This window comes from Limulus polyphemus, unplaced genomic scaffold (assembly GCF_000517525.1).
Source record: "Limulus polyphemus unplaced genomic scaffold, Limulus_polyphemus-2.1.2 Scaffold3099, whole genome shotgun sequence".
NCBI lineage: Eukaryota > Metazoa > Arthropoda > Merostomata > Xiphosura > Limulidae > Limulus > Limulus polyphemus.
In genome coordinates, this window is record NW_013668709.1 from 42028 (window position 1) to 58877 (window position 16850).

A 16850-nucleotide genomic window follows, 5' to 3' on the forward strand; every position below is an offset into this window, starting at 1 on the left:
CCCCCCCCAAATAGGTAACAATGAATCTAACTGCTGATCTAAAAATGGATACTCTGCATGATGGTAAGAAAGGGCAAAATGATCAGAAGTCCTTGGGAGGCACAGCATGCTGATCCCCTCACTTAATTTGCGAGACAAATTGATCTGCATGTACCTGAATATCAGGGGGAGGGAGGAAAACCAAAAATGGCTGAGAAGCTTGTTCATGTAACAAGGAAGGACAGCGGGAATAAGAGATAGGGGAAAGGGATAAAACATCACAAATCTGAGACACAAAATTCGTAAACTGAAATAGGCCTAGGTCATTCCTCGGGTTGCACTTGGGAAGGAACAGCAAATTCTGGAGACAGGAAAAGACAATCAAAGTCCTCGTCATTCTGAACAAGTTCAGTCATCTAGGAGAAACCTGGGCAATGTGTGGGGCCAAAGGTTGTAGCGATCAATCTCCCGATGTATAAAAGCAGAGACATCCATCGTACGGTTGCTCGCATCTGAGGCCTGAGAAAAACACTGGTCATTGGTGTGATCCCTGAAGTGGTAACGTGAACTACTGAATTCATAGCACAAGAAAAGGTTCACAAAATTTGAGTGCAGAAATATAGCGACAAGAATGAACTGGTATAAAAGAAAATAAAGTAAAAAGGGAACCACTTAGCATGAAAACAAAAATTGTTTGTCACAATGGAAGCATTAAGCAGGCAAAAGAGTACATCTTAACTCAAACGCTGACAAACGAGAAGTGAAGATTCGGCAGAGGAGTGTAGAGGGAGTCACATGTGTCATGTGAGCATATGCTATTGTTGGTTTAGAGATGATGCATGATGATTTACATGAGAGACATGGGGGAGCAGGTTGCTTGTGGCATGTGTAAAGAAAACATTTGCATATAGAGGGAAGCACTGAAGGAGAATAGCTAATCTTGTGAGAAGAGGTAAGTACCATATCGGAAACCAATGAACTTTATCATACTGATCTCCCAGATAACCTCGTAAACTTACATGAAATTATCACTTATACTTGTTTTTTTTTAAGAGGAGTTTAAGTTAAGAGATCTTAATGTACCCCTATGAAATAACCCTTCAACTACTGGAATCATCCTAGTGGCCTTCCTGTGAATCCTTTCAATAACTCAATTTACTTTCTTAAATAAGAAGGCCAAACTGTATAAAGTATTTCAAATAAGGCCTAACTAGTGTTTTGTAGACAGATAATTATATCTGTTGGATTGTAACTGTTATTTCTATTCATACAATATAAAATTACCCTAACTTTGCTGCTAGCAACAAAGCATTTCTTCATGGGCTTGAGTGACTTATCCTTCACTCTGCCAATATCCTTTCCTCCAGTCACATTCTGAGTTGTGATAAACTAAATACATTATCTTGCAGTTACTATAATTAAAGGTCATTTGCCAAATATCTGTCCAACTAATCAAGTGCTTTAAGTAATTTTAATACCTAAACATCACCAACACAGCTGGAAGTACCCAGATTTCAAAGCCACCAGAAAACTTTACTAATCATACTCTTATCAATACCACTAATGAAAAAAAGGAAAAAACACATGCCCAGGAACTGACCCATAAGACACTCCACTGGTAACAAGAGTACAGGTAGATTCTGTTAATAACAACTTTTGCTTCCTTTCATTCATCCTTCCCCAACCTCCACAGATATTAACTAAACTTTTGAGTGACATCTTGTCAAAATCTGTTTGTAAATCTAAGTACACCACATGTACAAGCTATCAATAATCAAGATAACATGTAACATCCATAAAAAAGTTGGCAGTAAGGAATGATTTTCCTTTAGTGAATCCATGCTGATTTTCTTTATGATATGCCATTTCACTCTCAATCATTTTATATGCTACTGTATTATATAATAAAACTGTAATGTTGTGTGATGGACTAACTTACAGATCCATTTATGGCCATATAGAATGTGAAGCTTGTAAAAGTAACTGACTACGTGAATAGAGTAATAACAAAATTTTCTTCAATATGTCATGCTATTTACTTCTTTGTGATTCCATAAGCAGTATAGAGATAGTGAAGATGTGTTGTATTTTTAAAGTTGTTGTCACTGCTGAAATTAGCAATATTGATACTGAATAGTACTAGCTTTGTCTAAAATGGCAGCTAGTAAAAGTTAATATTTTCCTTACCTGCATATGTATTTCCGATATATACTCACCTTTGTGTACAGTACAGTCTAGCTAACTTCTCTGTGCATCTGCTTTAGAGATATGCATGTCATTAGCTTTTAGACAACACCCACCTAATTTTACAAGATCTTATATGAATTGTATTACTGCATGATAACATCATCATGCAACAAAAGCCTTCCACCAATAGAAGGGCAATACATCTCAATGTACAATAACTCCCTGTATGCACTTGAAATGGGGAGGATGGGTGGAAACATGTGAAAAGATTAGTATCTATCAAAAATGTATTTTCAGGTAAGGAAAATGTCAACTTCCGAGATGATACCTCACTTCAGCACACAGTTTAGCTACAATCCCACATTGAAGTGGTGATGGGCTAGTACAAATTTTACCTAGCTGAGCTCTCTTCAGGAAACACCCAAAGGAAGTCAATGGAGTGTGACACCCAACGGCAAAGGCTCCAAAGGAGCACACTAGTGGGAGACTCCTTCTTGTCTCATTTAGGATTACTCTTTGGCCAGAAGGTAAGGGAGAAAGAGGCATAAGAGCTCCACGTGTCACATGGATGGGAGAAATAAGAACATGACCATTCGAATACTCACACACAAGTAGTTGGAAAGTCAATACGTGGTTGGGGCACATTCAGACTGCACCTTGTGTGGTCACCTCAATTCTACCATCAGACCCTTATGGGGACTCCAGCTGTGGGAAGAGGACACACTATTCATGGCATTGGAATTTGGATATAGTGAGTACTCACCTCAACTCTACTGAACAGACACTGTCTGCAGGAGTGGGGCACAGCATCATGGTGCATACTCAATTCAACAGCATCGGGCTGTAGGAGGAGAACAGAAGTGGCAGTGATATGTATGTGAGGAGTGACCTGCACTACACTGACAATGTCACCACCACTCCATTCTCCACTGCACTGGTACTCAATTGTATATTTCCCTAATGTACGAGTCCAATTAGTGAGAATTTTCTATGGTCTACCACCTTAGTGGCAAGGATGTCAAGTTTTTATTGAGGCTGCAATTCTTTACAGTATGTGTCTGTGACTTGTTGGCAATAAATGGACAGCATACAATCCACTTGTTTTAAAATAATATATTCAAAACAAGCCAAATGTATGTACAAAAATTCTTTACACTACAGGACATTTGTACCTAAAACTCTTAAACAATTCTCTTTCCTAGTCAAAAGCCACATAGGTTGGTTCAATCACTTTAGAACCCAAATGAAAAGATGAATTATTTTTCTCTACTCTGTTTCTTAAAATACAATCTGCGATAAATTCACTTACATTACCCTGTGGGTTACCACAGTTGTATCCAGAACTTCAAATAATTGTCTCCTTTTCATCACAATCCACACAGGCAGGTTCAGTTACTTTAGAACACCTTTTGACAAAACAAATTATTCTTCTTTATCTCTGTTAAGGTGTGAAACTCACTTTAGATATCACCTATTACAGCTAAACTAACAATCACACAGTCTAGCTTCACTTTCACCAATTTAACTTTTTCTAATTTACTTCCGTGTCTGCACATATTTATAACCAGTGACAAAAATCTAGAAATATCTAGCCCTCTAGTAGCATCAATATTACACATAACAAAATAAAACCTGACAGCTACAAGTAAGATGACTTCAACAATATTTCAAAAGCCTAGTACAACAATTAAATTGCATACACAATGTACAACTCACAGAGATTTAATTAAACAAAACTTGTCATAACTATCACTTTTAAAATAAACATTTTTTAACACTATTGTTAGGAAAAATAAATAATCATTAAATATTAGATCACTAAATAAATTAAATAATAACTCTGAAACTGAACAGTCTTGTATATCTAAAGGGTCTCCCATGCTTCACTTGATAAAAAAAGAGGGAGACCCAGAGAAAGTGCCCATATCTCCATCGGTTCTTCATTCTGGAAAGGTCTTTTACTAAAGACAGTGAATAGGTGATCATGAAAACCTATTTTTAAAAACAAGCAAGCAAGAGCCAGAGAAGTAATCAGAACATTCTTCTGGTGCTGGCTTTGTCCATGAAAGCTCATGAAATAGGTACAGTCTATATTGAACAAATAAGTACATATTTGTATATACACCATGAGGATACCTGAAATGGTCTTGCAGAACACCCCATTTCATATTGTGCACATGTGGAGCCAGGGCAAATCTTGGATTGATGTGGTTTTGGGTAAATATACCTGGGAAGAATCACCATCCACCTGGTGGGGTCCTATAAATGAAAAAGGGTCTCTAAAAGAGATATAGTACATATTCTTCTCAAAGACAGGTAGATGATAGAATAATGTTGACCCGTGGAAACTGAAAACCATCAGGAGATAAGACAGCCAGAAGGTGTAGAAAAGGAGAATAGCTTGTCCTAGGGCCACTGAAGAAGGCACGTAAGGCAATGAAAAAAATGAATTAAGTGCAAAGAAATGTGAAATAGATTGTGAGTATCCACAACCTGAGATAAAAAATGCCAACAGGAGGAGTTGATGTACCCCAAAAGGGAGAAGTTCTTGATAAAGCACATCAACAAACCGAACAAGACAGAGGAGTTGATCTAGGTCTGAATGGTCCAATTGGTGAGAGGCAGAAAGAAGGAGATATGAGAGAGGTACAATTAACCTTCTGAGAGGTTGAAGTCTGAAAAAGGAAAGATCAGCCCAGGGAGAGAGATATAGAAATGCAGTGGAAAATAGTGCAAAAAGCATCTATAGGATAAACATTTGAGCAATGGTAAGAGTAGGCAAGAAAGAGGAGGAAACAAGTCAGGAAGTCAACGGCTCAAATGGGGCATGCATGTAATTGTGCAAAACCACATCAAGGTCTCAGTCAGACATGGGAATTGGGTGAAAAGACAGAGGAAAAGAAGAAGAGTTGAGGGGACAGAGGAAAAAACACCTTTTGGTATCATGAAAGGAAAAAGGCTATGAACAAGACCTCACAACTACTAGTAAAGGTAGAGACTGACAAGCCAATGATAAACAGTCAAGTAAAAAAAGGCAGAAAGATGGTTTACAGTAGGACCACCAGGAGAAAAGGAGTGGCAGAAGGATGAATGACAGAAGACCCTCCATAGTCACTGATAAGGATGGTGGAAGGATTACAAGAATGTAACAAAAATAATGTCACATAAGTGGAAAGACCAGGCTGACAGGAGACAGATCAGGTAAATTCCTTGTGTAAGTAAGGAGGGAAGATAACTCAATGAAGAAGGGATGCATGAGGGTGAAACAAAAGAGAGAGGGGAAATGGGGAAAAGGAAATGGGATCTGAATGTTAAGCAGTTCAAGGTTGTGCTGAGCAAAAAGGTATAACCAATAGGGCTCAAGAAAGAGAATAGTGTGTAAAGATGAGGACCAGAGAGAGGAGACAAATAGAAAGATGAGCATACAGAAAAAGATGAGACCAGGCCTGGCTGATAAATTTGATATCCAGAGCCAAAGGATGACAAACAGTGGTTCATAAGAGAGGAAGCCTGGAGTTGTGAAGGTTGGCAAAATCCATCCAAGAAGAACATGTCCAACCGAGAGCAAACCCCCAGGAAAGACCTGGAGGTGAAGAGACCACTATGTTGATAGAATGTGGACAGGGTGAGGGAGGCAGGCTGCCACTAAGGTTTGAACTCTTGGTAAATGATAGGCAAGATCAACCAGACAAGAATGGGCCTTTGAAAAGGCTTATGTCTAATGCTCAATAGCAAAAGGACCTGTAACAGGAGCCACATGGATGGTTGGTGTAAGAAAATTATGAACGAGACTGACCGAAACATAAACAAGTTATTCAATAGGAATGCAAACATGCCCAATGAATAGGGAAAACCACACATATTGATGTGGAAGTAATGCATAACCAATGTCTAAACATTAGAAGTCCTGGCCCCCAACAGAAAGGGAAGCAACAAAGAAAGGCGATCTGGCTTAAATGGCATTAAGGGTATGCAGGAAGTAGTATGGGCATGGTCTTGAGGAAATGCTCACAAAAGAGGTCAATGAACCTCTTGAATGAAAATTGTGAGTCCATAAGGTCCAGTAGATGAGTGTGTGCCCTTAAGGAATGAAGGGTTTCAGGGAAGCTAGGATCCCCAAAAGCAAAAGAACCTTTCACACAGAAAAAGAACGAGAAGTAGAACCTGGTGGTCAGATATGCTATAGCTTGTTGACAAAGAAGATACGCTAAACTTGGTTAAGACAAGAAAAGAAGAAAATGTCCAAAGGTACCCAACATTGAGTGGGTGTGAGAAAGGACATGGATCCCAGGATAAGCCCCCCCCCTCTAACAGAATAGCCCTAGAAAATGAAGGGAGGTAGGAAAAGAGGAATTATCTGAGAATGGGCTAACAGAAGGAAATAGTCCAAGAAAAGTAATGCCAGCCCCAGGTCACAAATATGGCAAGTAAAGGCCCTCATGATGCTTAGGAATACAAGAAAGGCTGACATTAAGTTGAAAGGAAGAACAAGGAATGAGAAGACATGAAAAAGATGGACAAAGTATAGAACAAAGATAGAGGACATGCTGAAAGAGATAAGTAGGAAGGTGTCCAACACATCAACCATGGCCAACTATAGACCAGGTGAGAAAGACTGTAGATGGGGTTGGAGGGATGAAAAAATGAAATGGGAAGATAAGAGGAGCAAGGAAGAAGACAAAGGTGGAGAAATGGAAAATGACTGTCATCTGAAATTGATACTAAAAGCAGGAGAAGAGACAGGTTATCACTGAACCACACTGACAAGAGTGATGAATTACACTTCTGGTAGAAGGGGGAAAAAAAAGAATAAGAAAGTCCTGGAATACAGGGTGGAAGGTTAGAAGGAGACAGATCTGGATGAGGGATAGCAGTAAAGAAGTTTTAGAAAGAGGACAGAACCTGGGAGAATAAAAAAGACACAAGTCACATAACAACACACCAGGTAATGAGGGGGAGGAGGAACATTCCTCAACACATCCAGACAAAAATAGGGAGTCAGATGAATAAGAAGTACACAAGAAGAAAGAAGGGTAGAGTAGAGAGGAATGTAACCTGATCCAATGAGTCCTGACGCAAAGAGAACAAAGTACAGAGGGACGGAGCAAAAAAGTAGAACATGCTAAACAGAAAAGGAATGAAAATCTACAGAAGCCACCATAAGAATAAAAACAAGCAGGTAGAAAAGACAAGATTAATTCCAAGAAATATGGATGATAAAGTGAGAAAAAAATAATAAAGAACATAAGCAAAAGATAAGGAAAGGAACATACTTGAGAAGAAAATTAGGAAAGAGATTGAACGGTTAAGGTCATCTCTCAAATAATAAAGTATTACCCAATGCAAATCAGGTGAAATTCGTAGTCCAACATACCATTCTTGACTGTTGAGAAAGAAATTCAACTGATGGGATGGAGTAGGAGGCCCATTATGCATGTGGTAATTCACAACATGTTGGAAAATGGCTGCAATTACTCCAACAGTTAACGAGCCTCAAAAATCTACAGCAGAAATAAGTCCTAAGTGTGAATTACATTAAACACTCAGGACCAAATATAAATCAATGCCCTTTGAAAATTAAAGATAAAAATTAAAACAAAGCCAAAGAAAATGAAAATAAAAGTTTCATTAATGATGCAAATCTCAATAAAGTGAATGCAGACAAGAAAATTAAACACTTCTGTTCAATACAAGGAGAAGAATGAAAATTCTCAAATGCATGTGCATAGGGAGAGTCATTGTGCATGGAGTTGTGTCACCCTCCTATTGGTGAAGGGCTTTTGTCGAATGATGTCATTACTCAGTAGCACAATTCACATAAAATCTCATGAAGTTAGTTAGGAGTTGCCTAAAGGCTAGTAGCATGCAAATCTTTATGGCAGATATACGGGGAAGATAGCTAAACTGGAATGGTCTTGGAACTGAAATATGGATATTCATCCAGGTTAATAAGTTTATGAATCACATCTATATATACATATATTAATTCTTTGAACGTGATGAGACTTTAAAGCACTTTCTGCACATGTCTATTATCAAGTACATTATAATTTAAACTTTTATATTATCCAAGTTTTATTCCTCTATTTTTAAAATAAAAACCTGCAGTTTTTGCTGTCACATGACCCACTGTGGTTAAAATTCTCAAGTTTAAGAGGTATTACACAAGAAACTATTTAGCTCCTAATACCGACTGTTGGTATAGACGGTCAAAGTACAGTTCCAGCTGTCTCTCATTAGCTGGGGGGAAACTTCCAAGAATTTCTTCCAGTGTGAAAGAACATTCTAATATTTCTAAGTTTCAGGTTAGCCACACTCACTTGCAAAATCAGAGCTGTGTTATCATGCGACACTTTGAAGTTGAATGGCATGTTTATAACCAATAGAAAAAGCAGATTTCACACTATTCAGTTATAGCCTGAAGAAACCTCTACCTGTGTATGGATCTGTAGTTTGAAATAGAAAATAAGCTTAGTCCATTGTTCTCTTGAGGAGTATGTAATGTTTGGCAAGTGTTTATTGCCTTATATGTATTTGTTTGGTAAACAGTTAGATTGCACTTAGGTTTTGCATTTATATTTTGATTAATTATGTATTTATTTGTTTTTAAAAATGCATATTTGAAATGTTTATAATTTTTATACGTTTAACTTGTTGTAGTTTGGCTTACCAAAATGTCTAAACAAGATGGTGTCATTTGCATGTGAGAGCATAAGTGTTTGAAATTTGTGCATGAGACTCACCCTATAATAACAACAAATCACTGTGCAGGACATGTTGTTGATCTTGGGATAATGAATAAAAGACAAAGAATTGGAAATGAAAATTAAAAATAAACTACAAGTGAAAAGATAAAGATGTGAAATTATGCATCTGACAAAAAGAAGTTTGAAACTATTCTATGAAAATTTAAAAGGTATGTATATACTTCCATTTCTTAATTGCAAACATCTTATTGCACAATACGTTGATGTCTGAAGTTAATGATATAATAGAGAAAATGGAAACAAAACATATAAACATTTACCTTAAAAACTTTGATATTCATTAAGAAGGTTCTAGAGATTATGCAAATCAAATGTGAAAACTGTGAGATAAACAGTATTTTTATACTCAAAATGAAAATCACATTGCATGTGAGCTGTTCAGAGTCTGAGTGGAAATAACTACATTAAATGATGAATATTATATTTTAAAAAGTAGAAAAAATCAAAATTAAATATTTTATTTTTCTAAAAGTACATAATCTTAGGACTGTTCAAGTCAAATTTAAAACTATTTCATCAACTAATTTCATTTTTATAAAGAACTTTTACAAAAGTCACATACCTACTTACAATGTAAGTAGATCATAGTCAAAGCGTTAATAAGTATGTCTAGAACTCAATATAAATTGTTTCCTAATTTTCCCATAGAGTGAATATATTGTTTATGTAAAAGATTGTCATAAGCAACAAAAAAGACTATCCTTTAATCTTTCATAAGTGGATTTCATTATCTATTTGGGAGTTGCATGTAGATTTTAAAAAACTCATAAAAATGCATACAATGGTATATGATGTTATATATAGTTACTTTTACTTTAAGAATATGCTACAATGGCTATTTTACTATTTTTGCAATAATTATTTTAATTTGCAAAGAAATATGAAAAATAAAGTGTTCAAGCTTTCATTTCTGCACAACTTTTAAGAGTTTTGCCTGTAAACAGGAAATTTTTGATTTTTAGAAGTTTTTTTCCCATCTGAAATTGTAAGCTTATATTTACTAAGAACCTATAATTCTACACATGATTTTCCCTTTTTATTAATAATTTTATTACTATAGGCTTCATTCCCACCCCTTTTAAGATGTCACATCATGTGGTCCAATCTATTACTAATAAAACACAGCTTTTAAAATTGAAATTGGCAAGATTTAAATCTGATTGGATAGTGCAGAGTATAACTACTTACATTAATGTAAAGTAAACAAAACTGGTTTGAGAAGTAATTTATGGATTAGATGGAGCTCCTGTAGGGATTAATAAAGAAACAATCCTCAGATCTAGGAATTTTTTGTTTAGTTTCTTAAACATTCTTTTTGTTTCTGTAAATGTTTTCATGTTAAATTATAGTTGTATGAAAATTACAGATAAAGTTATTATATGAGAAGACATCAGATAAGCTTAGTTAGGGTTTGTGATTGAGCATAAGCAATTAACTATAATAAAATAAAAAACCTGGGTAAAATAAATGCATGGATCTTCCACAACTGCATACTTGTAAAAATGCAACCTGTGTTTAGTATTATTATACAGCATAATAAAAATCTTGAAATGATTTTATATACAAATAGAAAAAACATCTATTATATGTCAACAAAATTAGTGTATTACTGGTAAATACACTTAAACTGTCAAATGAAAGGAAAAACAAACACAAACTATCTATTGTTAGCTATATGAACTCTGAAATATTTTAGGTAAACTAAGTGAACAAGAAATAGTTAAACAGAGATCTGAATCTTTTCCAACAGCAGTCATCCCACAAAAATTATTGTACAGTAATCTTTATCTATTTCATCTTTAATAAAGTTAAAAATATCAAAGAGTATAATAAACAAGATAAAAATGGCAGAATTTCATAACATTTACAATGCTATGAAAATTTGGATTATTTGAAGCTTCATAATCAAAGTTTAACCTTTTAAGGTCTATAAACTTCACAAAATTATAGCCTGTACTGTAAGATCTAAATAAGTGTACTATTAGAATCTGTTCAAAATAGCACAAAGTACTCTTTATAAACATAAGAAAAAGCTTCTCCTATAACTATATTTTAATAATATACACCAGTGTGGTCCAACTTCCAACTATTAGTCCTGGAGATGCATAATAGCGCCATTACTGAGATCATGTAGTCCGTACACTCATTCTGAATCTTAGGTTATAGTTAAAGTGTTAGCAATGAAAATATTTTACTCACAAATACATTTTCATTGGAAAACCCAATTTCAGTAAGTCACTAGTATCAATTTACAACATTCCAATATTTCTACACATAAAAGATTGAACCACCCTAATATATACAATGTTTTTACACAACTTACTGCAGTATGAGAAGGAGATCCTGTATCAACTCTGTCAATTTTCACAAAGGGCTTCAACTGGCTCATATCCTGAAAATTATCTAAATCTTCTGCTTTTTCTGTAGTCTTTTGCCCAACTTTTTCTTTGGCATGAAGTGAAAATAATCCTTCTTCTATTTCCTTCATTAAAGTTTTGTGGTCATTCTGTAAGCCTGAAAATGTTAAAAATAATTATATTTAATAATATAGAAAACATGGAAAAAACCTATGTAATTATAGTAGGTTTGCAAATTAAAAATTTATTTCAGAATGTGAGTACCTTTTAAAAACTAACTACTTGCATGCCTTGCTCTAATTGTAACAAAAGAATAAAGTATCTACCATTTTTTCAGTAACTATTTATGTACTAGATTATTCAACAATAAAATAAAATTTTGCCAGTCTGACAGGTATTACTGGTCAAACTACAAGATTTCTTCACAAGAGTCAGGTTTTTACATCTGGTCCAAAGCAATAGCCTGGTAAAGTTCTAAAATAAATACACAAAAACAAGTTTTAAAATATATTTTTTAATCACTTATCAAATTTGTACCATATCACAAAACAAAGTTTTATCCTTACTGTAGCTCACTTAGCATTATATTTTTTCATAAATAACCACTTATGCAGAGAATATTCTTTACCCAGTAAAGATAGTTGAGCAAAGGTACTGTCGAAAGAACCTCTTGCATTATGCTAAAGTGTCACATACATAAGTGGAATGAAAAGACTACTCAAATGGACAGTATATTTCAGATGGTCAGCAGACTACAGATGTGTGGTGTGGATGGGGTGAATAACTCAGACCATACAGTACATAAGATATACTTACAAGGAGAAGCAGTATAAATCATCCAAGAGACCCACATCCCGAAACAGACACAAGAACTATCTCTAGCATGATCACCATGAATGATCTGGTTAATAGTGTAGAGGATGGCCTGTACTATACTTTCAGGTGAACAACTGAGCACTACTTCCTATCAGTGGGATTACACCAACCTGATGGAGAATATTCACATCAATCTCTCAACAGTTTGAGAGTGGGGAAGTAAGAAAATAAAAAGGAGTATTTGCATAGGGGAGAATGTTGGAGAGGTGCTTTGACTGAACATGTATCATCACATCTATATAAGGTCTTACACTGATGGACTGTTCAACGAGTTATCATGAATAAGGACAGCAGATGTTAGCCAGATGTGAAGGCAAGATCATACTAGGTTTTTTTTTTTTCCTGGTGGAACCTACAAGGTAAAATACATATACATATTGCTGAAGCAGTCTTGTATAAAATCCCAACTCAACAACAGGCACTGAGGAGGGGCAAATGGGCTGAACACCATCTGTTATCATCTACTTAATTATTTTAGATTAGAGAAGTATTCCTCATTTCTCTGTAAGGCAACATTGGCCATGTGGTTGGTTCAATTATCTCTATAATATGTGTGAAAAATAAGGTGGTTTTGGGAGCTACAGAAAAAAAGGAATAATTAACTGCTCACCTTCTTACAGCCACTGTGAAAATTGGAGAACAGTGACCAGAGGAAGACAAAAACTATAAGTAGATGAAACCACAACATGATGTAATTTGACATAAAGGTGTCAAGAGGTTCACAGAGAAGCATCTGTGAACAGGTGCAAGTCCAGACAAGGTTGGTGCATGAGACACAAGGGATCTGAGGTGGTGGAAACATAAGAAAAGCCAGTGAAAAAGCACCTGTGTGACTCAACAGTCTTCTGTGAAAGAAGTTAACAGGTGTGCACAATTGGAAGTGAAGCTCCCATCAGACCAAGTCCAAAGGGTGACTCCACGAACAAGTACCCTCCATAATCTTAGAGGGGGGAGACATTAGAAAGTAGAAAGAAGATGAAGAGAATGAGTTACCCTACAAGGTTATCAAGGGTAAGAAACCAGTAAGGACCCTCTGAAACAAACAAGTCAGAGATTGAAAGTGAGAAGAAATCACTACTGATGAGCTTGAGTTTCCAATGAATAAGGAACCTCTCAAAAAAACTTCATCATGACAAATGGTGCCATACAAAGGACCCCAAGATAAAACTCTAGAAAGTAAGGGATCCTGACCAACTAAATGCTTGAAAAAAAAAAAAAATTGTGACTCTAAAGAGATTTCAGAAAAATTGAGGTCAAAGTAGAGAATTTATAGGTGCATTTTTTTCCCAAGAAAACTGTCAGGGTAGCAATGTAGAGTCTGTGAAAGAAGATGGAGTAGGGACAGATAGCAAAGTTGACTAAAATAACAACTAGCATACTGAGGACAAAAGAGATAAAGAATAAGAAGAAAGAGATACCATAGCTTGAAAAAAAGAGATTCAAGGAACTAAAGCTCATGTAAATTAGAAAAGTCACTACAGAAAATACAACAGAATAGTCTTGAAGCCTTGGATGTCAAGACAAATTGGATTTGGTACTAAGTGAGACAAAAACACACGAACATGAATGTTGGGAAGGAGGAATAAAAGATAGTCGGAAGGAAACTCATGCAGCAAGGTAGCACGGGAAAGAGAAAAAATGTCACACACCTATGAAAACAATTCAGCAAAGTAAGAAGATTGAGTTACTTGTTCCTCATTGGAAAGGGAAGGGAAAACAAGGAGGTGGAAACAGTAAGTTCAAATCATCAAAAGACAAGGTAGGTTCAGTTGAAGTAGTAAAAGCATGAGGTCCTAAATCTTGGATCTAAGATCATAATGAAACCAACAACCTGGTGCACAATGGTGGTAATGTCAATGACTGTCAGAGTGCCACCATTTGCCTTTCCACACAATAACACCCAAATGTTAGTGTCAGGATTTTGTGAGGTGTCAGAAATGTGAATTAACAGCTGAGCTAATCTACAACACTATTTATTTTCTACTTTTTAAGTAGGTTTGGTTTATCTACGGTATGTGGGTCTTGGTCATTGTCACAATGATGAAATTAAAGATTAATTATCAAAACCCAAACAATAGATTATTATCAAAAGGGTACTTTCACACTAATCATATCAAGGACCCTGAAACACTTGTCCCAAAATTTCATAATTTGGTTACCAAAAGAAATGTAATTCATAAAAGAAAATATAACAAATAATTTTGAAATTTTTTTCTTGAAATTCAGAAAAGAATGGTAAGGAAAATTAAATGATGAATTGTAAGTAAATGTTTAAAATAATAAGCACAAAAATTCCATAATTATTCTTAAAAAAATACACATATGAAGCCAAGCAGTGCCAAGGAAAGAATGAACCTTTCTTAAAGCATGAGTGCTCATTGGGTTTACCATACATGAATGATGTGTCACCCTCCTATAGTCTAATACTAGTTGCACCACAAACTGGTATAGTATATATCAGCACGCATCATGACAGGAACTTCATTCAAAGCTTGACAACTGTGCCAAAAAATTATCACCAATGGTGTAAGGTAATAGCTATCTATTCCGCATAAAGGTGAGTAGCATTTCTGAACCTAAGTTTGTTATATTGTACATGAATATATTTCAAGGTTGAATGGACTTAAAAAAAAAAAAGAAGTCAATTTTTTCCTTACATTCCCTTGTACTTCTGAAACACAAGCAAATACATTGAAAAACTTACCAAGTAAGGATAGCAATGTCTTGAAAAGATAAACATTTAATTATACAAAAAACATTAAGATTGTAAGGTCACATGAAAAACTTAAAAACAGAAGAAAAAAAAATACAACCTACAATTTTCTCCTCGGGGGTGTGTCATTTTTAATACCCAACTAGGATTAAAGTCAAATTTCACCAAATTTAAAAATAGATGCCTAAAAATAAATTTGACCTCTCAGTAACCTCTACTCTTACAGGGACAAACTTCCATTTTTCCTGTATTAAAAATATTAAAACTCTTAGCTTTCATGTAGCCCTTGTTAGAGCTAGGCTATTAGTGGTACTTGCTAATCAATAATCAATGTTCCCATTAATCTATTAATAGTGTTCTTCCAACCATGATACATTAAAGGAAAATAAAAGGCTGGCAACAAGTGATATCAACCAGCAGTTATATATTAGTGACTGGAACAAATAACCTCAGTAAACTCTGCCATAGAAAAAAGCAAGAGGTTTGATGGCAAAACTGCAATTACTTAAATGGTTGGAATAATTGCACACAGTCATATTTGAAAAACCCTAATTTTGAGTAATTGATTATTTTTGTGACAATTGATTTAATTGTAATTTTGATTAATTCATTAGTTTATGTGACACTAATCAACATAATTACCTATGGGCAATTTAATCAATTACTGCTGACCCACGCACGCATAAAAATGCATTATTTTGTTATTATGGATATATTCTGAACCACTCATTTTAATAGGATAGTTGCCTTTAGAAGGCCTCTAAAGACAACAAATTTTGTGCATGTAGACCCACATTTGAAAATCTTTCCTTGACTTGGTTTAAGTTGCTGCTTTGTTGCAATAGATACTAACAACACGTCATTTATGATCATGTTATCTGCTACAAACATAATAGAGAAGAATGCAAACCTTGTTTGAAAACTACTCCCATGATATGGTTTCATTGGGTGCATACAGAAGAAGAGCCACACTACAACTGATCCATAAGCAGCTACGTTTTGTATGTTGCAGGAAAAGATTTTGCTTAGTTTAAGTGTTTCCGAGTCCTATTATTGTGGCTTATATGGAATTTCAGATCCTTTATATTAATTTTCTTTAATGGAAAATGTTTACCACCTGGCTCTCAGCTTCTATTAGTTTAAGTAATATTACAGGAACACTGAAACCAGCCAAATTTACAAGAAAAACTATATGGTCCACCATGTCCAATTGAGCTGAATACTAGGTGACAAAACCTTGGGGGTTGCACCAACAGGCATTAACCCCCCTCATCTGGAGGCCTTGCACAAGATAGAAGAGTTCCTTTACCAATGCTAACAGTGGTATCCTGGCAGTATACTGTCCTACTGATTCCTCATCTTTTGATTTTCTATCCCTATACACTATATAGTATTTTGCTTTCCAGCAGTCCCATCCCTCTGAATGTTTATGAAGATGTTTCATGATTGTTACTTTCACTTTACTAGTGAAGAGAAGTTCGAAATCATGCCAGTAAAGTTGTGCTAGATTTTAAACAGAGGCTTCTTCTACAAGCTTGTCAGCTTCCTCATTTAGTTTTACCCCTGCATGGCTTGGCATATACATATATCCAAGTGATGGTCTTACCAAGCAGTTACATCACTTTCTGCCACCCATCTGTGGACCAATCACACTGCATTTTATGCAGTACTGCCTTTGAGTCAGTAGCAAATACTATGTTGATGGTACCGTTTATTTGCAATTCACTGCTTTCAGTAATTCAGAGAATAAAGCTTGCTTTATGGCTTCTAACTCTATCCTTTTGTTTTTAGTGGGAAGCTTGAATGCTCCACCAATCTGATGCATAATGTTGTTGTTCTAGGAGATGATGAAAGCTCAACACAATCTCTTGCTACCATTGTTCAGAAACCATGTGTCCATGATAATACAATATGGTCCATCATAGTCTTTAACCCTTTTCAATTCTGGGTCTCAGGAGTTTGCAGCATCTA

The 16850-nt window shown here is 35.4% G+C and overlaps 1 protein-coding gene across 2 annotated transcripts in view; it reads right to left on the reverse strand.

Moving 5' to 3' along the window:
• Positions 1–16850, reverse strand: part of LOC106468654 (26S proteasome non-ATPase regulatory subunit 9-like) — a 47672-nt gene that overhangs the window by 16769 nt on the left and 14053 nt on the right. For both annotated transcript variants that reach the window (XM_013929087.2, XM_013929088.2), the window contains exon 3: positions 11257–11447. In XM_013929087.2, the coding sequence (XP_013784541.1) occupies positions 11257–11447 (191 nt within the window). The remainder of the gene's footprint in view (positions 1–11256; positions 11448–16850) is intronic.